Source organism: Spodoptera frugiperda, chromosome 26 (genome assembly GCF_023101765.2).
Source record: "Spodoptera frugiperda isolate SF20-4 chromosome 26, AGI-APGP_CSIRO_Sfru_2.0, whole genome shotgun sequence".
NCBI classification, from domain to species: domain Eukaryota; kingdom Metazoa; phylum Arthropoda; class Insecta; order Lepidoptera; family Noctuidae; genus Spodoptera; species Spodoptera frugiperda.
The window spans coordinates 9,312,442-9,331,637 of NC_064237.1; the positions used below are offsets into that span (position 1 = coordinate 9,312,442).

A 19,196-nucleotide genomic window follows, 5' to 3' on the forward strand; every position below is an offset into this window, starting at 1 on the left:
AAAAACTAACTACATTAACTACTAATAATCGATATCAAACTAAACCTACGTTAAAAAGTTTAACCAGAAAACCAGGAAAACCCAACAAATAAACTTATTAATTGACAAATACAACGAAACCAATTTAGAATATACGAAACAGCAGGACCACTACAGACAAATAATCATACGACTGATAATACACATTTTCTACAATAGTACCGAAGCGCTCGGCCGATACCCAACCAAATAATTGTAACAAAACCATAGCGCAATCTATTTCGCTCCCAACGCCATCTATCGAGGATAAAGACAACTTGGATTATTTATTTATACTCCGTTCGGGCATTTTCTTTGTACTAAAAGTTTAATTATATTGATATAATTTTTTTCATACCTTTTTACTATTTGTTAACTTTTTTCGATGAATTAAAACAATAACATGAACCGAAGTCGTGTAACGATCGACATAGAATTATCTATACTCCGTTAGAGCGTTTTCTTTGTACTAAAAGTTGTATTATGTTATATTTTTCATTGCTTTTTACTATTTTGTAAAAACAAATTTCCAATGAATTAAAACAATAACATGAACTGAACAATTGTAATTACACCATTGCGCGATTTTTATTTTTATTTTTATTTTATTTTTATTTTATTTTTATTTTATTTTTATTTTATTTTTATTTTATTTTTATTTTATTTTTATTTTTATTTTTATTTTATTTTTATTTTATTTTTATTTTATTTTTATTTTATTTTTATTTTATTTTTATTTTATTTTTATTTTATTTTTATTTTATTTTTATTTTATTTTTATTTTATTTTTATTTTATTTTTATTTTATTTTTATTTTATTTTTATTTTATTTTTATTTTATTTTTATTTTATTTTTATTTTATTTTTATTTCATTTTTATTTTATTTTTATTTTATTTTTATTTTATTTTTATTTTATTTTTATTTTTATTTTTATTTTTATTTTTATTTTTATTTTTATTTTATATTATTTTATTTTTATTTTGTTTTTATTTTTTTATTTTTATTTAATGTTTATTTTATTTTTATTTTTATATTATTTTATTTTTATTTTTATTTTATTTTTATTTTATTTTTATTTTATTTTTATTTTATTTTTATTTTATTTTTATTTTATTTTTATTTTATTTTTATTTTATTTTTATTTTATTTTTATTTTATTTTTATTTTATTTTTATTTTTATTTTTATTTTTATTTTTATTTTTATTTTTATTTTTATTTTTATTTTTATTTTTATTTTATTTTTTGATTTTGAAATAAAAATATATGTATCTATGTCCTTTCTAAGGTTCTAAACTATATCTGTACCAAATTTCAACCAAATCCGTCAAATAGTTGCGGAGATTAATGGTATAAGCATAGAATGTTCGACGTGATTCTTTAATTTGACATAACTTTTTTATTTATGAACCGATTGACATGAAACAAACACTAAATGTAAATTTAAGCATCCCACAATATATTCGTGAAAACCGCATCCAACTCGGATCAGCCGTTTCTGAGATTAGCGCGCACAGACGAACAGACAAACAGACAAACAGACAAACAGACAAACAGACAAACAGACAAAAAAAAAGTTAATTACATTTTTGGGTTTGACATCGACATAACAATAACCCCTGCTATTTTTTTTATTTTTATTTTCAATGTACAGACAGCACTTTTCTACGATTTTATTATATGTATAGATTGTGTAACTGACTCACAGAAACGTAACTGATTATTAAATTACTAGCTACTTCTGCATGGTTTCACCCGCTTCGTTTCCCTCCTTTTTATCGTAGCGTGATGTTTTATAGCCTTATAATCTTCTTCGACAAATGGACTATCCAACAAAGAAAATATATTTACAAAATGGACCAGTAGTTTCGGAAATTAGTGCGTACAAACAAACATACAACTCTTCAGCTATATACATATTAATAATGAGATCAGAACAGATGCTATCAGAAGGATTTATCTTAACAAAACCTAAGTAGCTATTTAAGTCATTATAAAATGTTACCTGCATTAACAAATGTTTATTTCTATTTTCCCTAACAACAGAGACAAAAGAAAAATCAATTCCAAGAGAAAATTCGACATCGGATTCAGAGGAGAATTCGGCAATCAAAGATTTAGATCAGCAAAGTGTTGGAGATACAGACAACCAGGTATGTTGGTCATCCTTTACATATTGGTCGGCCAACATGCTCCAACATTTTGTGCCAACATCCTTAACAAGAATATAAAGGGACTATGTGTAAAGGAAGGAGCTATCAGTTGACCGACCAACATTTAGGCTTACGACGCACTTGGCGCAAATTCCGTCGCAGATATTAATACGTTAATTTGTCGGTCCCGACCGTCATCTAGAATTGTCGCTATGACTATAGGTCTAACTAAAAAGAATGGTATCAAATATCAACCTTGCAGGGGAATGTGTGCATTGCATATAAAATACCGATGTTTAACCGAATCAGGTTAAGATTTATTGCCGCAAACAGAATTAATAAATTTAAAAAATCAGGACAAACAAACATATCTTTATTTTTTGATGACGGGAACCTTCAAAAGGCACCTAGCTTTTTGGGGAGAAAGACTAGGGAGTGTGAGATTTTTACCTCACTAAAATCATCCCGGTGGCCACTTTCAACACCGATAAGGAGCAACGCGTGTTATAGCATCCCTTGAGAAACAAACACATCTTACGGCGCATTCCAATAAACTACCGATCGTAAATTTGCTTACGAGCCGTAGAATTTTGACATAAGCTCCATACAAAATGTGTCAAAATTCTACGGCTCGTAAGCAAATTTACCGATCGGTAGTTTATTGGAACGCGCCGTTAGCCTTCCCCCGCGTTAAGATTCCCGACGGAATCTTCGCAAAGTGTGTCGTAAGCCTTAACTAACAACATTCGCATTCATTACACTAACATACTGACTTTCTAAAGTATTCTATTCATGGTACCGCCATAGCCCACCTCAGTTGACGCTGAAGATCATGTAAGTGACACTTGAAGTGACCAAATTACCCGCATTCAAGCATTGTCAATGTCTTTGTATTGTTTAGGTATCTAAGTTCTACCTAAGTACGCACCGCATAGCGCATTGAAGCCCCTTCGCACACGAATCATAGGTGTATTGTTATGACCGGAGTTTGGACAAGGGTTAGCTACCATCTGTATAAGTTTAGAAGACATTAAAGGAACGACCTAGCTGTTTGTTATCAGGATTTATTACATGTTGAAATGTCCAGGTTGTGGACTCCAAAATCCAACGTATTTATACGATTTGATGCAACACCATCAGGACATGATTGAGTTTTCACATTAGCAATCCCTACTTTAGACTATCGTAAGTACAAAAATCCAATAGAATCACGATAGGCCTTGTGTGTATTTGAACGTTTAGGAACTAGATACTACATGCGTACCGCCTCGTATACATTCTCGTTTTGCCTTTGTTTTCGTGTGCGAAGCGGCTAACTTGTATGAATGCTATAGCTAATAAATATATTCGCTAGTTTCCCTGTTAATGTTATGACCGTTTGCCAGAAGTTTGGCTTGCCATGTGATGCTTAGTTATGGCAACCTGATTGTATCATTTGTATGGTATATTTGTGTGATGCTGTCACCTGTAACTTTTGATACCAATATAATTATCGAAGGAATGCACTCTTTTGTCTAAGAAGTCTGCTTCGCTTTGCCCCCTCATTGCTCGGGTTCAATAGAGTTCACCGACTCTTATTAATTCGTCTTGCTCAAGTATGCTCGACTTCTGAACTTTGAATACAACCGCCTATCGTAATAAAATTTGCATTTTACGATGTCTCGTTGACTTTATTCTAATTTGAGCCTTATGGCTGCTGCTTAAGAGTCAAGGTGTCATCGTGGAAATCAAGTATGCCTAAAAAAATACAATCTATTTTCGTTTTCGTACTTAGGTATCTTCTCTAGACAGCAGTATACAGAATTTGTCGGAGATGACGCAGCCTCTGACGGCTAAGGCGACTGAACGAGATCCAAGTCTTCCTGTTGATAGCAAGAATCACTCGGACTCCAGTGATGATACACACAAGAATTTAGGTGAGTGAAAATTTGATGAGGTACTAACTATTTAGGCCATTATTGTACTGGCCAACCGGATGAATGTATTGTTAGAAGGCCTCTGTTGATATATTACGTGTCTAACTGATTTCCTTCTGTTTTATATCTAGAGTAGATGAATTATTACTTTTTGATAACATAGTGAGCAGTGCGACTGTTCTCGGTTCATTCCGCGTGCTTGTGTTCCGATTTCCTGCCAGGAAGTAGGCACAATATAGGTACCTATGTCAAATGAGCATACAACCGCGTATGCAGTTGGTACAGGGAAAATATACAATCCTGCTTTTGATAATTTCGAATGCCTATAGTTTATGAAGAGGCAAAAGTGATAGTGATCTCAAGGTCACTCGACTACAGTTTTCGTCACAAGTTTCGTCCATTTGTTGACCCATTCTTCTAAAATATACCGCGTAATAACCAAAAGTTCAACGACCTTCTAACTATACAAGTCACTTTAAGAACCGCTGTAGAGTTCGTTTAGCGTTGGATACATTTTGTAATGGAACCATTTTTGCAGCTATGTACAACGACTCCGCAGAATTGAGAAGAGATTTACTAAATGACAGCCTAATGGAAGTGGAATCAGGGATCGAGGCTCTTGAAGACACTATCGATGGCTTCGGCGACATTCACAATGTAGAACCGCAAATATCGAGTGAGAAGGATCCGCTACCACCGCCCTTCACACCGGCGAACTTTGGCTCGCCCCCAAGCAAAAATGACATGAAAACTCCAAAAACCAGCACCACTTCGAGTTACTTCTTCAACTTTTTTATGTACTTCCTAACATTCCTGATATTTGTTAGCTATTTCTTGTTTCCTAATTCGAATATTTGGAATGGGTTCGTGCTCGGTCTATGGTTCTTTTGTTTTATGAGTAATTTGAAGAGTTATGTGCTAGACACGTACTTCAGTGACGCAGAACCAAGTTCGAAACTGTATCGACTGAGGCGTAGTAGTGCAATGCCGCCTTCTTACACGATACCTTCGGTGAAGGAACATACGCCTATTAAGAAATACGAGGTGAGTGGGACATTGGCACATATTCTTAAGTGGACATTTTATTTATTGAGACTAAATTGACTAGTCGGCGAGTGCGATTACCGAACATGAGGGCTCTGGTTAGATCCTTTGAGCCCGGCAAAATATTGTTAGATGGTTCGAAATTTCTCTTTATAACAGTCTTTTTTTGAGATGGGAAAATCATCCAATAACTTTTCCCGGTTTGGGCGAGGCGGAAGGGAGTGTCATGCCCGAATACTCAAACGCTACTCAATTTTAAGACGCTCTCAAATGTAGTACTGTTACTATCACTTCTTTATAAAATGACGATATTTAAGTACAACTTAAAATCGAGTAGCGTTTGAGTATTCGGTCGTCAGACTGACTAAAACCGGCCAAGTGCGAGTCGGACTCGCCCATGAAGGGTTCCGTAGCAGCAAGTAGATGACATAATATAAAAGTTGTAAAATAACTTGGTTTTACATAGTGTTTGTATGAACGACAAAGTTATATTTGCGGTTTTTGAAAATGTTTTATTTCTTAAAAACTAATAATGCTATCTCGTTCAAACCAATTTTCGTTGTTAGTTTCCATTGAAATCTACAGCATATATTTTTTTCAGTTTTCTCACTCTCTTATTTTAAAAGTTAGAGGGGGGGGGACACTCATTTTTCCACTTTGGAAGCGTCTAACTTTCAAACGATTGATTTTGACGAAAAGTGGTTTTAGGAACCTTAATGCCTTTTTTAAAGACCTATCCATAGACACCCATCACGGATATGTTAGCTGAAAAAAAAATTTTTTGAATCAGTTCCATGTATGGAGTACCCCCTTTAATTTTTAAATTTATTGATTTTTATTCACAATTCGAATAGCGGTTACCAAAATACACATCATCCTACAAAGTTTCAACTATATAGGCCCAACAGTTTCGGAAATAAATGGCTGTGACATACGGACGGACGGACGGACGGACGGACAGACAGACGGACAGACAGACAGACATGACGAATCTATAAGGGTTCCGTTTTTTGCCATTTGGCTACGGAACCCGAAAACCACCCCGTTCGTTGTCCGCAGTTCCTTTTATAACACAGTCTGGTATTAGGCTTTTTATTTGAACCAATAACAGCGTTACTTGACCTGTCTTTAAATCAGTTAATAAAAATAATGAAATTTTTATCTGTCTTTTAGGGTTGGATCAACCACTACAGGGTACCGGATTACGATCCGGGAACATACCACATCAACAAAACTACGACGGCATTTATGAAACTCGAGGGTGAGTCATTGCACTTTCGCTTATCAACTCGATACAGTATATTACATCATTTTGGTGGTATGGTAAACATTTTACTATCTAATAATTTCCTTTACCACAGCACGTAAAGCTACCCGAAACTGACAAAATTCTTAAAAGGATTTGAAACTTTATTGCGAAAGTTATAAGATTGAATATCGAATAAATAATTAAGGTGTAGCTTGAAGTGCTTCTTGACTGCACACGGATGCATATCCCCTTGTAATCTTCAAGTAATTTTGATAGTACTTACGTACCTATTAGTTTATTCTTTATCATGTTGTTATCCTAAGTTTTTGTTTACAGGATGTAATCTAAGGATATCGTACACTTCCACTAAAATACCAAAGAGGGCGCTTTGGGACGAGAAATTAGATAAGGTGGCGTTCTACCAACATAGACTGTACAATTTGACTGGAGCACGAGTGATATTGCTGCCAAAAGGATTAGTTAAAAGGAGGTAAGTACATTTACTACCGTACTCAGAGACATTTAATGACTACTTAAACTATTGCTTAGTAACGATTTTGTACTGAAAACAACAGCCAAGTATTAGGTTAAGTAACCATTAAATGACTCTGAGTACGGCAGTTAGTACCTATTTTAACCCTAAAACAGAAAAAGGGGATTAGTTTCATTTGTCAGTCTATATGATGCGGTTTTTATTGAGTGGTTAATTTAACGTGTTTTGTTGTCAATATAACTGTGAGTTCCGAATGCGGATAATCTAATTTGGTCTAATTTCATGCGCAGACGCAAATAACAAGACTATGTTGAGGCCAATCCTTCATGAATTATTTTGGCTCTTAAAGTTAATAAACGCATACATAAAGTATCTAGATAGTCGATATGAAACAGATGGAATTGAATTCTAGGAAATCGAACTACTTACCGATTAAATTAGTCTTTAATTCATAAGCCATAAGAAGCACTTTAAATAGCATTTTTTTCAACAGTAAATAAAGTCTGCGGTGTACTGACGTAATCGCCGACAAAACAAACATTTGTACGGCTCAAGTCGCTGCATTTTTTCTATAAGTTGATAACCAAAGAGTTTTTGTTCTGCCAAAAAATACTTCTTAACGTATTGTCAAAAAAAAATCCTTTATTGAAATTTCTACTTTAATACCAAATGAGAAGGTTGGAAATCGGTTTCACAGGTTGTGGTAACTTGAGCCTGCTTAGTCTGTACCTATTTGGTTATTTATAGGAATAGGATTTTACCATTATCACAGCCAGGGTTCACATACATATCAACAGCTCGTGCCCGTCCATAGCAGTATTATGGGTCTCCTCTACTTAAGAGCGGTTTGCCATAATATCCACGATTAAAACACGATCTCCAGATCGCAATTCAGGTTCAGGTTTATCAAGCAGAGCACTTTGGAACGAGCAAATAGCTTCAGTAGAGGACTGACCGACAGACAGACATTTAGTTTGCTTTGACGTTCAAAAGTGCCTTCCTGGTCTATTTGAAATAAATAATTTCGAATTTGACTTTGCTGCCTGGTCTCTGTTAAAATATACAAACCCTCAGTGAATACCATCTCTACTGAATATCACCCCTCTTACCGTACCCGTGGGAAGAGTAGTGACAGTGTATTCTACACTGTTAATATACAGCAAAGCAAGAGTTATTTTTAGATAATTTATTCAGTCCTCTCCAATGCCACCTTGTTATTATCATTCTGATATTAAGTAAAATTCATTGTATTATGTCACTCTCAATTTGAATCAGCCGTTGGCGCGGGAAATATGCTAATATCGATAAATTGTTCCGCTTCAATGAACAATTAACTTTAATAGAAAGAGAAATTGTTCATGTAAAATGTCCATTTATGAATTGAATAATTTAATAAAAACAAATGAAGGTATTATTAATAGAGACTATTTCCAATTAATCTCCAGTTCATTCGATCAAATCGTAATACCTTTAACAGCATTTTTGCTTTCGTCGAAGACTAGGTACATAGCCAAATTATTTGACGATCCGCAGCTGTAGACCGCTTAGCGAGTTACCGAGGCTCCGTCTCGAAAAGCAGGAGTAAGAAAGAAGTGGTTTTAGTCAGTAAGAGTCTGACACTCTCGAAGTCATTGGGTGATTTTCACCCTTCAAAAAAGCCAAAATATTTAGATGTTAAATGATTGCCGTTGTAAAGAAAAAAATCTATTAAAAATATTTTTGATTCGACCAATCCTATACATACATGTACTCAATACAAAAAAAAAAGTATATATATTCGCATGCTTCTCATTAAAAAACTTCTCAAGAAGCGTCTGTTAGCATATTGCGTAGTAACTAAAGTCACGTGTATCAAGAACTCTATTAGAAAAACGTGTTGTATATATTTTGTTCTCAATGTTTGTATACGATAAACTGACGTCTACGCCATATTTTACGTCTTTAGAGGTCACGAACAAAGCGCTGATAAGCTATTAGGAAATAAAATTTATTCATTGGAATTTCAACTTTATCTAGTTCTCGATAAGGTTTAAAATCGATTGAGGGTTTGGTGTAGGTTGATGTGCTGTTTTTACTTGTATAGTCTGTAAGGCCTTTTGTGCGCGTGAGTGCATTTAGTGCAACTAACGAATAATTAGGTTAATGAACTAAACTAGGTGCAGTGCCACTCTAAACGTATTCAATTAGTGTTTCTAAATAATTATTTTGAAGTTTTTGTACGCTTAGATCTAAATACGAAACTACACAATGCATTTCGATGTAGTCTTTAATAGCTAGTAATTCAAAAGGAAGTTTTATACATATCTATAAGTTTTTAAACTGACATGGTCACCAACACTACTATTAGAACTTATGACGGGATATTTACCATGTTTACCATGATCACCAGTTAATCCGTGATCATGGCGCTTGCAACAGTGCCGAAATATCGGAAACTCATCGAAGTGAATAAACATGGTAAATATCCCGTCATAAGTTCTTACACATATAATCTATTCATTAACACGTGCGAAGCTACGAATAAAAGCTAACGTTTGAGAAACTAGCCTGCCTATTACTGTTACTAATCTGTAATCAATATACCTACTTATATGGTAATAGGCTCACCCACTAATACGCTACGCAAAAAATAATGTGAGTACCGACGACTGCATACCAAGTTATGCAAATCCAGTATAAACTGACCCTTAATTCTACAGAAAGATTATACAAAGTGAGACCATAATAAACTAGATATCAACTCATTTTGTAAAGCTAATGTGTGCCCAGAAAATTTTAAAGCTAGCTGCAAACCGACATCTTTGTCTACTTTTTTGCGTAAATAGAAGTCGCGACGTAGATACCCAAAATCAAGGACGTTGTGTGATACTAAAAATAGATTAGCACGTTGTTATTACCTATAGAGAAATGGAAACTGGTCATTAAGTAGATTTTTAATGTTTGTTCACTATTATTACCATGAGATTCTAATAATATGCACCTCTTCGAAGCTATTATTAGTAGATCGAAAGCATTCTTGAGCCTAATGAAGTCCATTTTTACTATTATTGCGTACCATGAAATTCTAATACTATGCTTTTGGATATGGCGATTCTACCTACTGGTAAAAGGCTAAGAAGGTGGAGGAAACCTTATTTAAAACCATTGTTAAAGGAGAACAAATCGATTTGCAACTACATACATATCTTCACGCCTTTCTCCCATAAGTGGCATAATTTTAGTCTCATCGATTAGCTTATCGGAAACCCTGATAGTATTTGCATGGCTGCTTTGCTCAACGTGAAGATCGAAATTGTTTAATCTTAACTATCGTGGTAATTACCTGTGACCAACATAAGACTGACTGACTGCACGGGTGGCGTAGTGGCTGCCATGCAACCAGTATGAAACAACTCTTTGTGTGATCCACAGATTTTTGTTCCGGGTCTGGGTATCATGTATGTAAAATTGTCACACTCACGACACAGGAGGAAAAACTAGTATGAAGCAACGTTATTTAATAGAAAACAAGACTGAATGTGTTCACTGCTGTACAAAGGCCTCCTCCTTAATAAAATAATAAACATAATCTCCTTAAGTGACATAAAGTTCAGCATATGGTGCTGGCTGTATCTTGGTGTCTGCTCCCACGGTATATAGGTACTCGGGCCCACAAATAATAAACACGTAACTTAAAAATATCTGCAGACTAAACAGATACTGTTTACACTAAACAGTATCACAATTGGCGTAATGAAGCCATCCGTATAATTACAACAGTGACCTGAATTCACTATTGTTTTGTTTTTGTTTTCGTAACAAAGTTTTGGCACAAAAATATTATCTAACAGAGTAAAATGTTACAGTTCAGTACGCGCGGATTTCCTCTTTAGCTGGTTGATAAAGGAAATTAATACGAATATTTATCGCGGATCCATGCTATTTTGTGCTGTTATGTAATTTTGTTGATAATATTTAATTAGTTAGTTGACGCAGGATTCTTATTTCGTTAGGGATTTTATTGTATTTTATTTAGGCATATCTTTAGGTTTCTATAAAAGGAAGCTTTATAGTTTCCTTTTATGGAAAGTAATATAATAAATTCATAAGGAAAGTATTATAAATTCATATTAACACGAGATTTAAACATAATTGACATAGAGTGTATACCTAATTACAAATATGTTTTTGTACCTATGCCAATATAAAATAAAACCCAATGTCCTATACACATACAGACAGTTATTCTACAATATGCAAAATTCTGTATTTCATACATGGTCCCGAAGTAATATGACAAAATTATCGCATATATTTTATCCGCTCACTAAAATATTTGCCATGTGGTGTGCAAATACAGTACCTATGTACTATGTAGTCACACAAAAAGTCCCTGGCCCGAGCTGTAATAGCACTCATCACGTTAATTATCTTATAACAATGCCTAGCTGACATTTCAATGTATTATTTATGCTGCCATGTTTGGTTTTCCAAGTATTTTTAACAGTATGGGATGTGTAACAAAATTAAGATACGGATCACATGTTATAATTTTAGTCTTGTGGTGACTGCAATATAATGCATTTGTCAACACCTCTAATCAATACAATTCTGGTCGATCGACATTGATATTATGAAATTTCGTCGATCGTACTTTTAAGTTGCAACAATAGCGCCCATTGCATCCGTATTGCGTAGTTATTGAATTAACTAAATGGTATTGACTTTGGCTTTCTGTACTCTAAAGTCTGAATGTATTTTAACCGCTACGCTAATCGTAGCGGTTGTATACTTAGTTTTGAAAGTGAATAATTACTTATTTTCATTGGGTTGAAATTGCATTGACGTTGAGATAAAACTGAATCTTTTAATTTTGTAACAAAACGAGCGTTATTATAGCACCTTAACATCAGGACTTTGTACCAAAACCATCAGAAGCCGTCTCATTTCGTGAGAAACTAAAAACGTAAATTCGTTATGTTTGTAAATATGTATGATTAGATTGTAATCTCAAAACCTGATACATAGTTTACGATCTGATAACCGACTGCCTTATCTGATTGTTTTTATTACCATAGCTGTCGACCACGCTTTGAAAATGTAGAATAGAAATATCCAATTATATTTTCTCGATTTAAAATGTAAAAAAACAGACAGAGAGCCGTTACTATCCAGCCTACCAAACACGGTTTGAGCAAAATATTAAGGATAAAAATTAGGAACACTGGATACAGTGCAGGATGGTCCTTTTTTAAGGAGGAGAAATCATCCAATTATTTCTCCCGCCTTGGGCGAAGCGAGAGGGAGTGTCAGACTTTTACTGACTAAAAACCACCCCGTTTCTACTCCTGCCTTTCGAGCCAGAGTCCCGGTAAACCCGCTAGGTAGTCCGCAGCTCCGCATAGTGCAAGATGGTTCTAGAGATTGTTCTCGGGTTAGGAAAAAGACAAGCATACAATTAATGGCAGAGGCATTGCTAACACATATGAATTTGAATCAACGCTCGTGAATTGCAGATGGCCAATGATCTCACGTAATTAATGACTCAAACATGATTGTTTATCAAAATAATTATGTGATTGACACCCATGAGAAATGTAATACCATTAGCATGGATTTGATATCGCTACTAAATCTGCACTAGTAACTAAATATTGTATTACTTCTTCGAGTGTATTGCCTTGTGACCAAGGTCGTGAGCAATTGACAATGCAGTGCATTCATTGTTAGCCCAGATTTCATTTGTTATACATTCCACGTGTCGGGTTATTATATAATACATTGTCACGCCTTTATATTCCAAATTGGGAATGTATTGGTACACGTATTAGGATTTGTTTTGTTGATATGGTTTTCTAATTGTAAACAATACCTCTCTGGAACTTGCAGTTATACCTATTTTAGTAAAAAATGTAAATGTGAAAATTCTAATATCGGATTTTTTCCCGCAGCTTACGGTAGTCAAATCGTCTAGAATTGTACAATTGCTTTTCTCAAAAATCACTATCCATCTGTGAAACTATATGAAAATTGGTTAAGTCGTTTTTGAATTTATCGCGAATAGAAACCACTGAATACTTACAAACATTTTTACTTTTAATTCGTAGACAATGGAGCAAGAAGTACCCAATATGTATAATACTAAGCGACAAGGAAAAGATACAAGTATTAGAAAAAGAAAGTTCTACGGCGGAGAAGAAGGCGACGGAAGCGACTCCTTCTGAGAAGAAGAAGGAACCACAACAGCCGCAACATGAGATGGAGACGGAGACTAGCACTAGCCCTGAGAAGAAACGCAAGTTTGTTTGGAGGAGACGAGACAAGAGGTCCGTAGTTTACTTGTATATTACATATTATATTTATGTGTGGGAGAGTCATGCTTCGGCTCGACCGGAGTACCACAGTCTCATCGAAAACCCACGTGAAACAGCGCTTGCGTCGTATTTCGTTGTGTAAGTAAGGTTACTGTAGGCCCAATTCCCCCCCTTTCCAATCTTCCCAATCCCCGATTCCTCAATAACCCTTAAATTCCTAACCCTCAAAAGGCCGGCAATGCACTTGTAATACCTCTGGTGTTTCAAGTGTCCATGGGCGGTGGCGATTGCTTACAACTAGGTGATACGTCTGCTCGTTTAAAAAAATACACACTGCTTTAGGAAAAAGCACAAAGGCTGTTTTAATTTGAGAATGCCGCCTGCTCAATTCAACTCATTATTCTTTTTTTTACGTTTGAATGCATTTCTTGCTATAGTAAATTAATAATGGTAATAATTAATACCAATGTTCCTCATTTTGATTTTTATAAGAATTTCTCAATCTCATTCTTTATAAGAACTTCTAAATCTCATTCTTTATAAGAACTTCTCAATCTCGTTCTTTATAAGAACTTCTAAATCTCATTCTTTATAAGAACTTCTAAATATCATTCTTTATAAGAACTTCTAAATATCATTCTTTATAAGAACTTCTAAATCTCATTCTTTATAAGAACTTCTCAATCTCGTTCTTTATAAGAACTTCTAAATCTCATTCTTTATAAGAACTTCTAAATCTCATTCTTTATAAGAATTTCTCTTTCTTTATATTCTCAGAAAATTTAAAAATTGAACATCCAATAAATGCTTTACATTCCACCAAGGATTGTATGTAGTATTTATTGTCACAGTTTCTTATGAGGAATTTTATTTAAGTATAATGTCTTTTTGTTCCAGTATTTCACATTCCGACGGCGAGACAGGAAAAGAGGGGCTCAGACATAGGCTCGTTAGGAAAATGCACAGAGGTAAGTTATTTTCACAGTAGTATTTACTACGTATTACATAAAAATAGTGGTGCTTGACGACTGGGCTTCTCCCAGTTGTGCAGGCTCTTTTGTGCCTTTTAGACTTAAGTCATTCTGTCTCCTGCGTTAAATTCACCGAGGGCAGTAAAAACTATTGTATGTTTTTTTCTTCTCCTCTAATTAATATCTTCTGATTTATTTCGTTGTGGGATCCAAGACAGTCATTCATGTCCCTGGGACGCGCCGGACTTCAGTGTTCCGGTGTTTTCATGGTTGTATCTATTGTAGATGTGGCAGACTAGACCTAGAAAAATTAGTATTAATACAATTACTATGTCTTGTGCAATCCAGGCAGAGTATCTGAACTGTGAGTCATGAAATGGTAGGTAATACAAATACTCGTATCTGTTGTACTCGATATACCGGTTGTTATTGTCAATATTAAAGCAAATAGTCTATTATACATTTACTATTGCTTTATGTACTTCTTTTTAAGTACTCAGTACCCTTAGTACGAGTTTGCTTTACGTTGAACGAAAACGAAATGAGAGTGCGTACGACGCTCTAATTGGCTGCTGCAATTGGACCAAACCAATCAGAGCCTTTAGCCAAATGGCATTTAGCGCATGTCTACTTGTAGAATAGAAAACTAAATTGTACAGGATTGACATAAATTTTGACACTTGTCAGTGTCATCCGCATACATTGAGTTTTCTACTCTCTCTGTCGACCAACGCTATTTTAAGAGACATTTGGCTAGAGGCACAGAGCTCCGAACGCGCTCTCGTTTTCCAATTAATTCCTCCAAATAGAATGTTTTTTTTTCTCTACAAAAAACGTTGCCCCACATTAGGATTTTCTCCTGTGTCGTGGGTGCGTTTATAAACCTACAAGTTCACATACACATGACACCCAGACCCGAAACAACAATTTGTGAATCACACAAAGAGTTGTTCCGTGCGGGAATCGAACCCGCTACCGGCAGCCGTTTGTCCAGCTACCGCGTCAACCGTGCAGTCAGTCGTGTCTAACAATAAGATTTCTGAATACTCCAACTCTAATTGGCCCCTACAGACAAGAAGACAGACAGCGTCTCAACAGCAACAGAACCAGTGGAGACTCAAAACCAGAGTCAGGTGAGAATAGAGAAGGCGCTGTACGTTGAGGACTCGTTCCATAACCACGAGATAGAGCTCTCGTCGCACTCCGTCACCAGCACTACGGACGACAAGGACGAAGAAATCGATGACAATGACCTGTCCAAGATCAAGGAGTTTTTGGAGGAGACTGTGAGTATATTTTTTAACCAGCTTCAAAATGTATTGAGGTTCTCTGTTTGAACTGTTTGTATGTATGTTTGTTTGCGTGATTATATCGCGGTTGGCTAAACTGATTTTGATGCGAATGAAGAATAATATTTTTCACAAGGTTTTAGCTATATTAACCGACTTAAAAAATGGAGGACGTTCAAAATATGAAAATGGTTCTCTTTTTAAAAAAGAGTTATTTAATATGCGTTATATTTGTTACCACGTCACAATTAAAACAAAACATAAACACAACTTAAAAATTCGAGGCCATTCTTAATTGACTTCAGTTTATTCATAGTCTGCCAGCTATAATTGTTTAAACGTAATGTTTGTAGAAAATTGGCGAAGTAATTAGCTAGAAGATTTTTTTTAACCTGGACTTATAAATTGTGATAAGTTTTGAAATCGTCAACAAGCATTAAGCAATCGTGGTGATTAATGCTCAAGTCTTCTCCGTGCGAGAGAGCTTCGGTCAGCAGTGACCACTATACATATTATATAGCTAGTACAGGCTATTGATGTGTGATGTGATTTCAAGTACATACACCTAAAGTAAACTTTATAATTATTTCATTAGAATTGATACAAGAAAAAAGTAGCAGTTATTCATCAGTTTTTTACAATGTGCAACAAAAAATACTACTCGTTATAAATTGATTCTTTTATCTGAACTTCCTCATAGTATACTACTATTTTCCTTTACGTAGTTTTAATCTAACCTTGAACTTCTATCGCAGCTTTAATAGGTGTTAAATAACGTGTAAAATAGAATAATTACGTCATCATTGCATATTGTTTACCTATTTTATAGTTAATTAAAGTCCAAATGCATCTATGAATTTACAATTACTAAAACAAATATCAATGTTTTAAATATAACTTAGATGATCTGAAGATCTGATCGGTTGATAACGATGTGACATTTTTTGTCATAAATGGAATGAAAACAGAATTAATTCATCATAGCACTCTTTTGAAAAAAAAAAAAAAACAGTTGAGTGCAATTTTTATATTGATGACAACAAGGTTCTGTGGCGTAGTAGTATTCCTAATTAAATGATAACATGTCAATTTACAACACGTCAACCTCTTAAATAACTAGATGATACGAATTGACTTTCATCCTTATGTTATTGTAATAAGGCTGTAAATCCATTTACAAAATTTCGGACCAAGTATTCGATTCTTGTCGTAAGATTAAAATGGAACTGTTGTTCTTCAGGAAATGGAGGTAGGAGCGGACGGTACGAGTGAAGGCGAGTGGAGCGTGCACGTTAAGTCGTCCACGGACAAACACTCACATCTGTTCCTGTTCGCGAGGACGGGACGGGATAAACACGAATGGTAAGTTAAAGTATTCTTTTAAAACTATGAATGTCTAACAAAACATTGGATTTTTAGTTTTAATTCCTCTTAGTGAACTAAAAAACTAATGTATTGTTAGTGTAGCATAGATTTCCGCAATGTAACGCCTGTTTCTTTTCTATATATGTACTATGAATCTCGTAGGTGAGATTGCGGATCTCAGTTCCCGGGTCGGACAAAGTAGTATGGAGAATTTTCGATTACTCGAAAATTTATTAGAAGGCTTAGTAAGAGTTTGTTATACGTTTAACGAGATCGAAACGAGCGCGTTCGGCGCTCTGATTGGTTGGTTCATTCGTGCAAGTCAGAGCGCCAAACGTTAACGTCATTTCGATCTCGTAAAGCAAACTCATACTAAGGGTACATTATTAATGGAATCTGAAATTTTACCTGGTGCATGGTAATAAGGTCGCTACCTATTCCATGGGACATAATATCTGGTGAAAAGTGAGTGTTGCATTGTAGTTTTATGTGCACCTTGGTCTACCCATTAGTCAGGGTATTTTGTACCTTTATCAAAAACAATTTGACACAAAGCCCAAAGCATTAATACAGTTTTCCTTATAATTTTACAAAAACAAACAAAAACAGAGATTATACAAGATATAAACCACTTTATTATCTATCTAAATACTTGAGGTATTTTTAGATAGCAATGTATACTAAGTACTAGTAGGAAAGAACAATGACTATCTTACATGTATTATTTATATTGATTATTATCATATTGTAATCTATTATAAATATTGTGTACAGTTGAATCATCCTCAACCAAATGACTGGTTCATTGATTTCTACAGTCAAGTACTAACATTTTTAAAGGCAGTCGTAATTTTTGACAAAAGCAATTGCATTTCCAGACAATGAATCATACGTTTATAAAGTACTTCTTTAGCTGTGTTTGCATAAAATTTATAACCTTGTAGGTATACTAAGATATTATGAGGATATTACGATAGGAGAAAGGGACCCCTTTTCTTCTTTCTTTATCTATGAAAACGCCATAAAAAACGAAAAATATCGAGGTAAATGCGCAGCTCGAATATGCGATGTATTGATAGCAGGAAAGCCTCACACACACACATAACACACATTAATAACACCCATCTTTCCATATAAAAAACCAAACGCATCCATAGCAACGTATCCGAAGCTGCGGACTACCTAGCGGGTTTACCGGGGCTCCGGCTCGAAAAGCATGAGAAGGAACGGGGTGGTTTTTAGTCAGTAAGAGTCTGACACTCCCTCTCGCCTCGCCCAAGGTGGGAGAAGTCACAGGATGATTTTCCCCCTCAAAAAAAAATCCACAGCAACGTAGCATAGCACATCTATGAAAAGCACCCTAAGTAAAATATTTCAATTTATTTAATATGTTTCACTTTTCTCCTGCTCCTTAGGTATCGTCGTTTAGTGATGGCCGTAAACGAAGCCAACGCGAACTCTACGGAGACGTCGGTGGCTGAAGAGAGGACGGGCAGCGAGTCCGCCGAGAGCAAGGACAACATCGAGCTCGCTGTCTACAAACTCACTGAGAAGGAAACTGTTGCTTTCGCTAAATCTTCTGTAAGTATACTCACATCATATCACATTACATCATCAGTCCATAAGTAGCCACTGCTAACTAAAGGCCTCTTCTCACGCGAAGATGGTTTAAGGTAAGCGCCCTCAGGCTCGCATCGCACGCAACGGATTTTAGTTTGTCTTGTATAGAAATTCATACAACTGCGTCCACTGATCCGCATCGTACACACCGCATCATCGACAATGCCTTCAAGCGATGCGTACCGATGACGTCATACGACGCGAGCCTGTGAATGCTTACCTTTAAGTATTAGACACCACGCTTGCTTAATGTGGGTTGGTAATTTCAAACAGGTATACAATTAGAAATTATGGGAATGATCAATATATGATGTAAAATACATCGGTTGAGTGTGAACGGTCAAATATGTTTCTATACATTTGACTGTTCTGGCGTCACGCGACCGATAATTATGTTCCGTCACATATGAATCTTCCCTATAAGCCCAGATTTTCTCACCGTTTGTCAGTAGTGTCTTAATAATGTTAAATAGTCAACAACCAACCCACCGTCACCTCGGTTTGCAAAAGATAAAGAAGTACGCTAACTTTAATAAAATACCTCTATAAATCTGTAACAAAATAATATTTTTTATTTCAGAGCAAAACTACAGACTCGTTTTCAGAAGGAGGCGGTGTGACGATCACGTCCATAGCGCAGCCAATCTCCTTCGAATCAGACTACGATAAGACTTTCTGGCCGTATCTCTTGAAAATCATTCAGGTAAACTTGAACTTTATTTGTTCTGTTACAGAGTTTAATGTAGTTTAACATGTCAGGTTTCAGTATTTTAAGTAAAATCAGT

General features: G+C 35.1%; 1 protein-coding gene across 3 annotated transcripts in view; it reads left to right on the plus strand.

The window, feature by feature from the left end:
• Positions 1 to 19,196, plus strand: part of LOC118264196 (testis-expressed protein 2) — a 33,149-nt gene that overhangs the window by 3,606 nt on the left and 10,347 nt on the right. For 2 of the 3 annotated variants that reach the window (XM_050704781.1, XM_050704782.1), the window contains exons 3-13: positions 2,065 to 2,171; positions 3,946 to 4,087; positions 4,626 to 5,131; positions 6,305 to 6,392; positions 6,717 to 6,870; positions 12,960 to 13,177; positions 14,057 to 14,134; positions 15,209 to 15,423; positions 16,667 to 16,788; positions 18,207 to 18,372; positions 18,992 to 19,114. In XM_050704781.1, coding sequence (XP_050560738.1) covers positions 2,065 to 2,171; positions 3,946 to 4,087; positions 4,626 to 5,131; positions 6,305 to 6,392; positions 6,717 to 6,870; positions 12,960 to 13,177; positions 14,057 to 14,134; positions 15,209 to 15,423; positions 16,667 to 16,788; positions 18,207 to 18,372; positions 18,992 to 19,114 — 1,919 coding nt within the window. Of the gene's footprint in view, positions 1 to 2,064; positions 2,172 to 3,945; positions 4,088 to 4,625; positions 5,132 to 6,304; positions 6,393 to 6,716; positions 6,871 to 12,959; positions 13,179 to 14,056; positions 14,135 to 15,208; positions 15,424 to 16,666; positions 16,789 to 18,206; positions 18,373 to 18,991; positions 19,115 to 19,196 lie in introns of all 3 variants that reach the window. The other variant, XM_035576626.2, reaches the window with a different exon arrangement.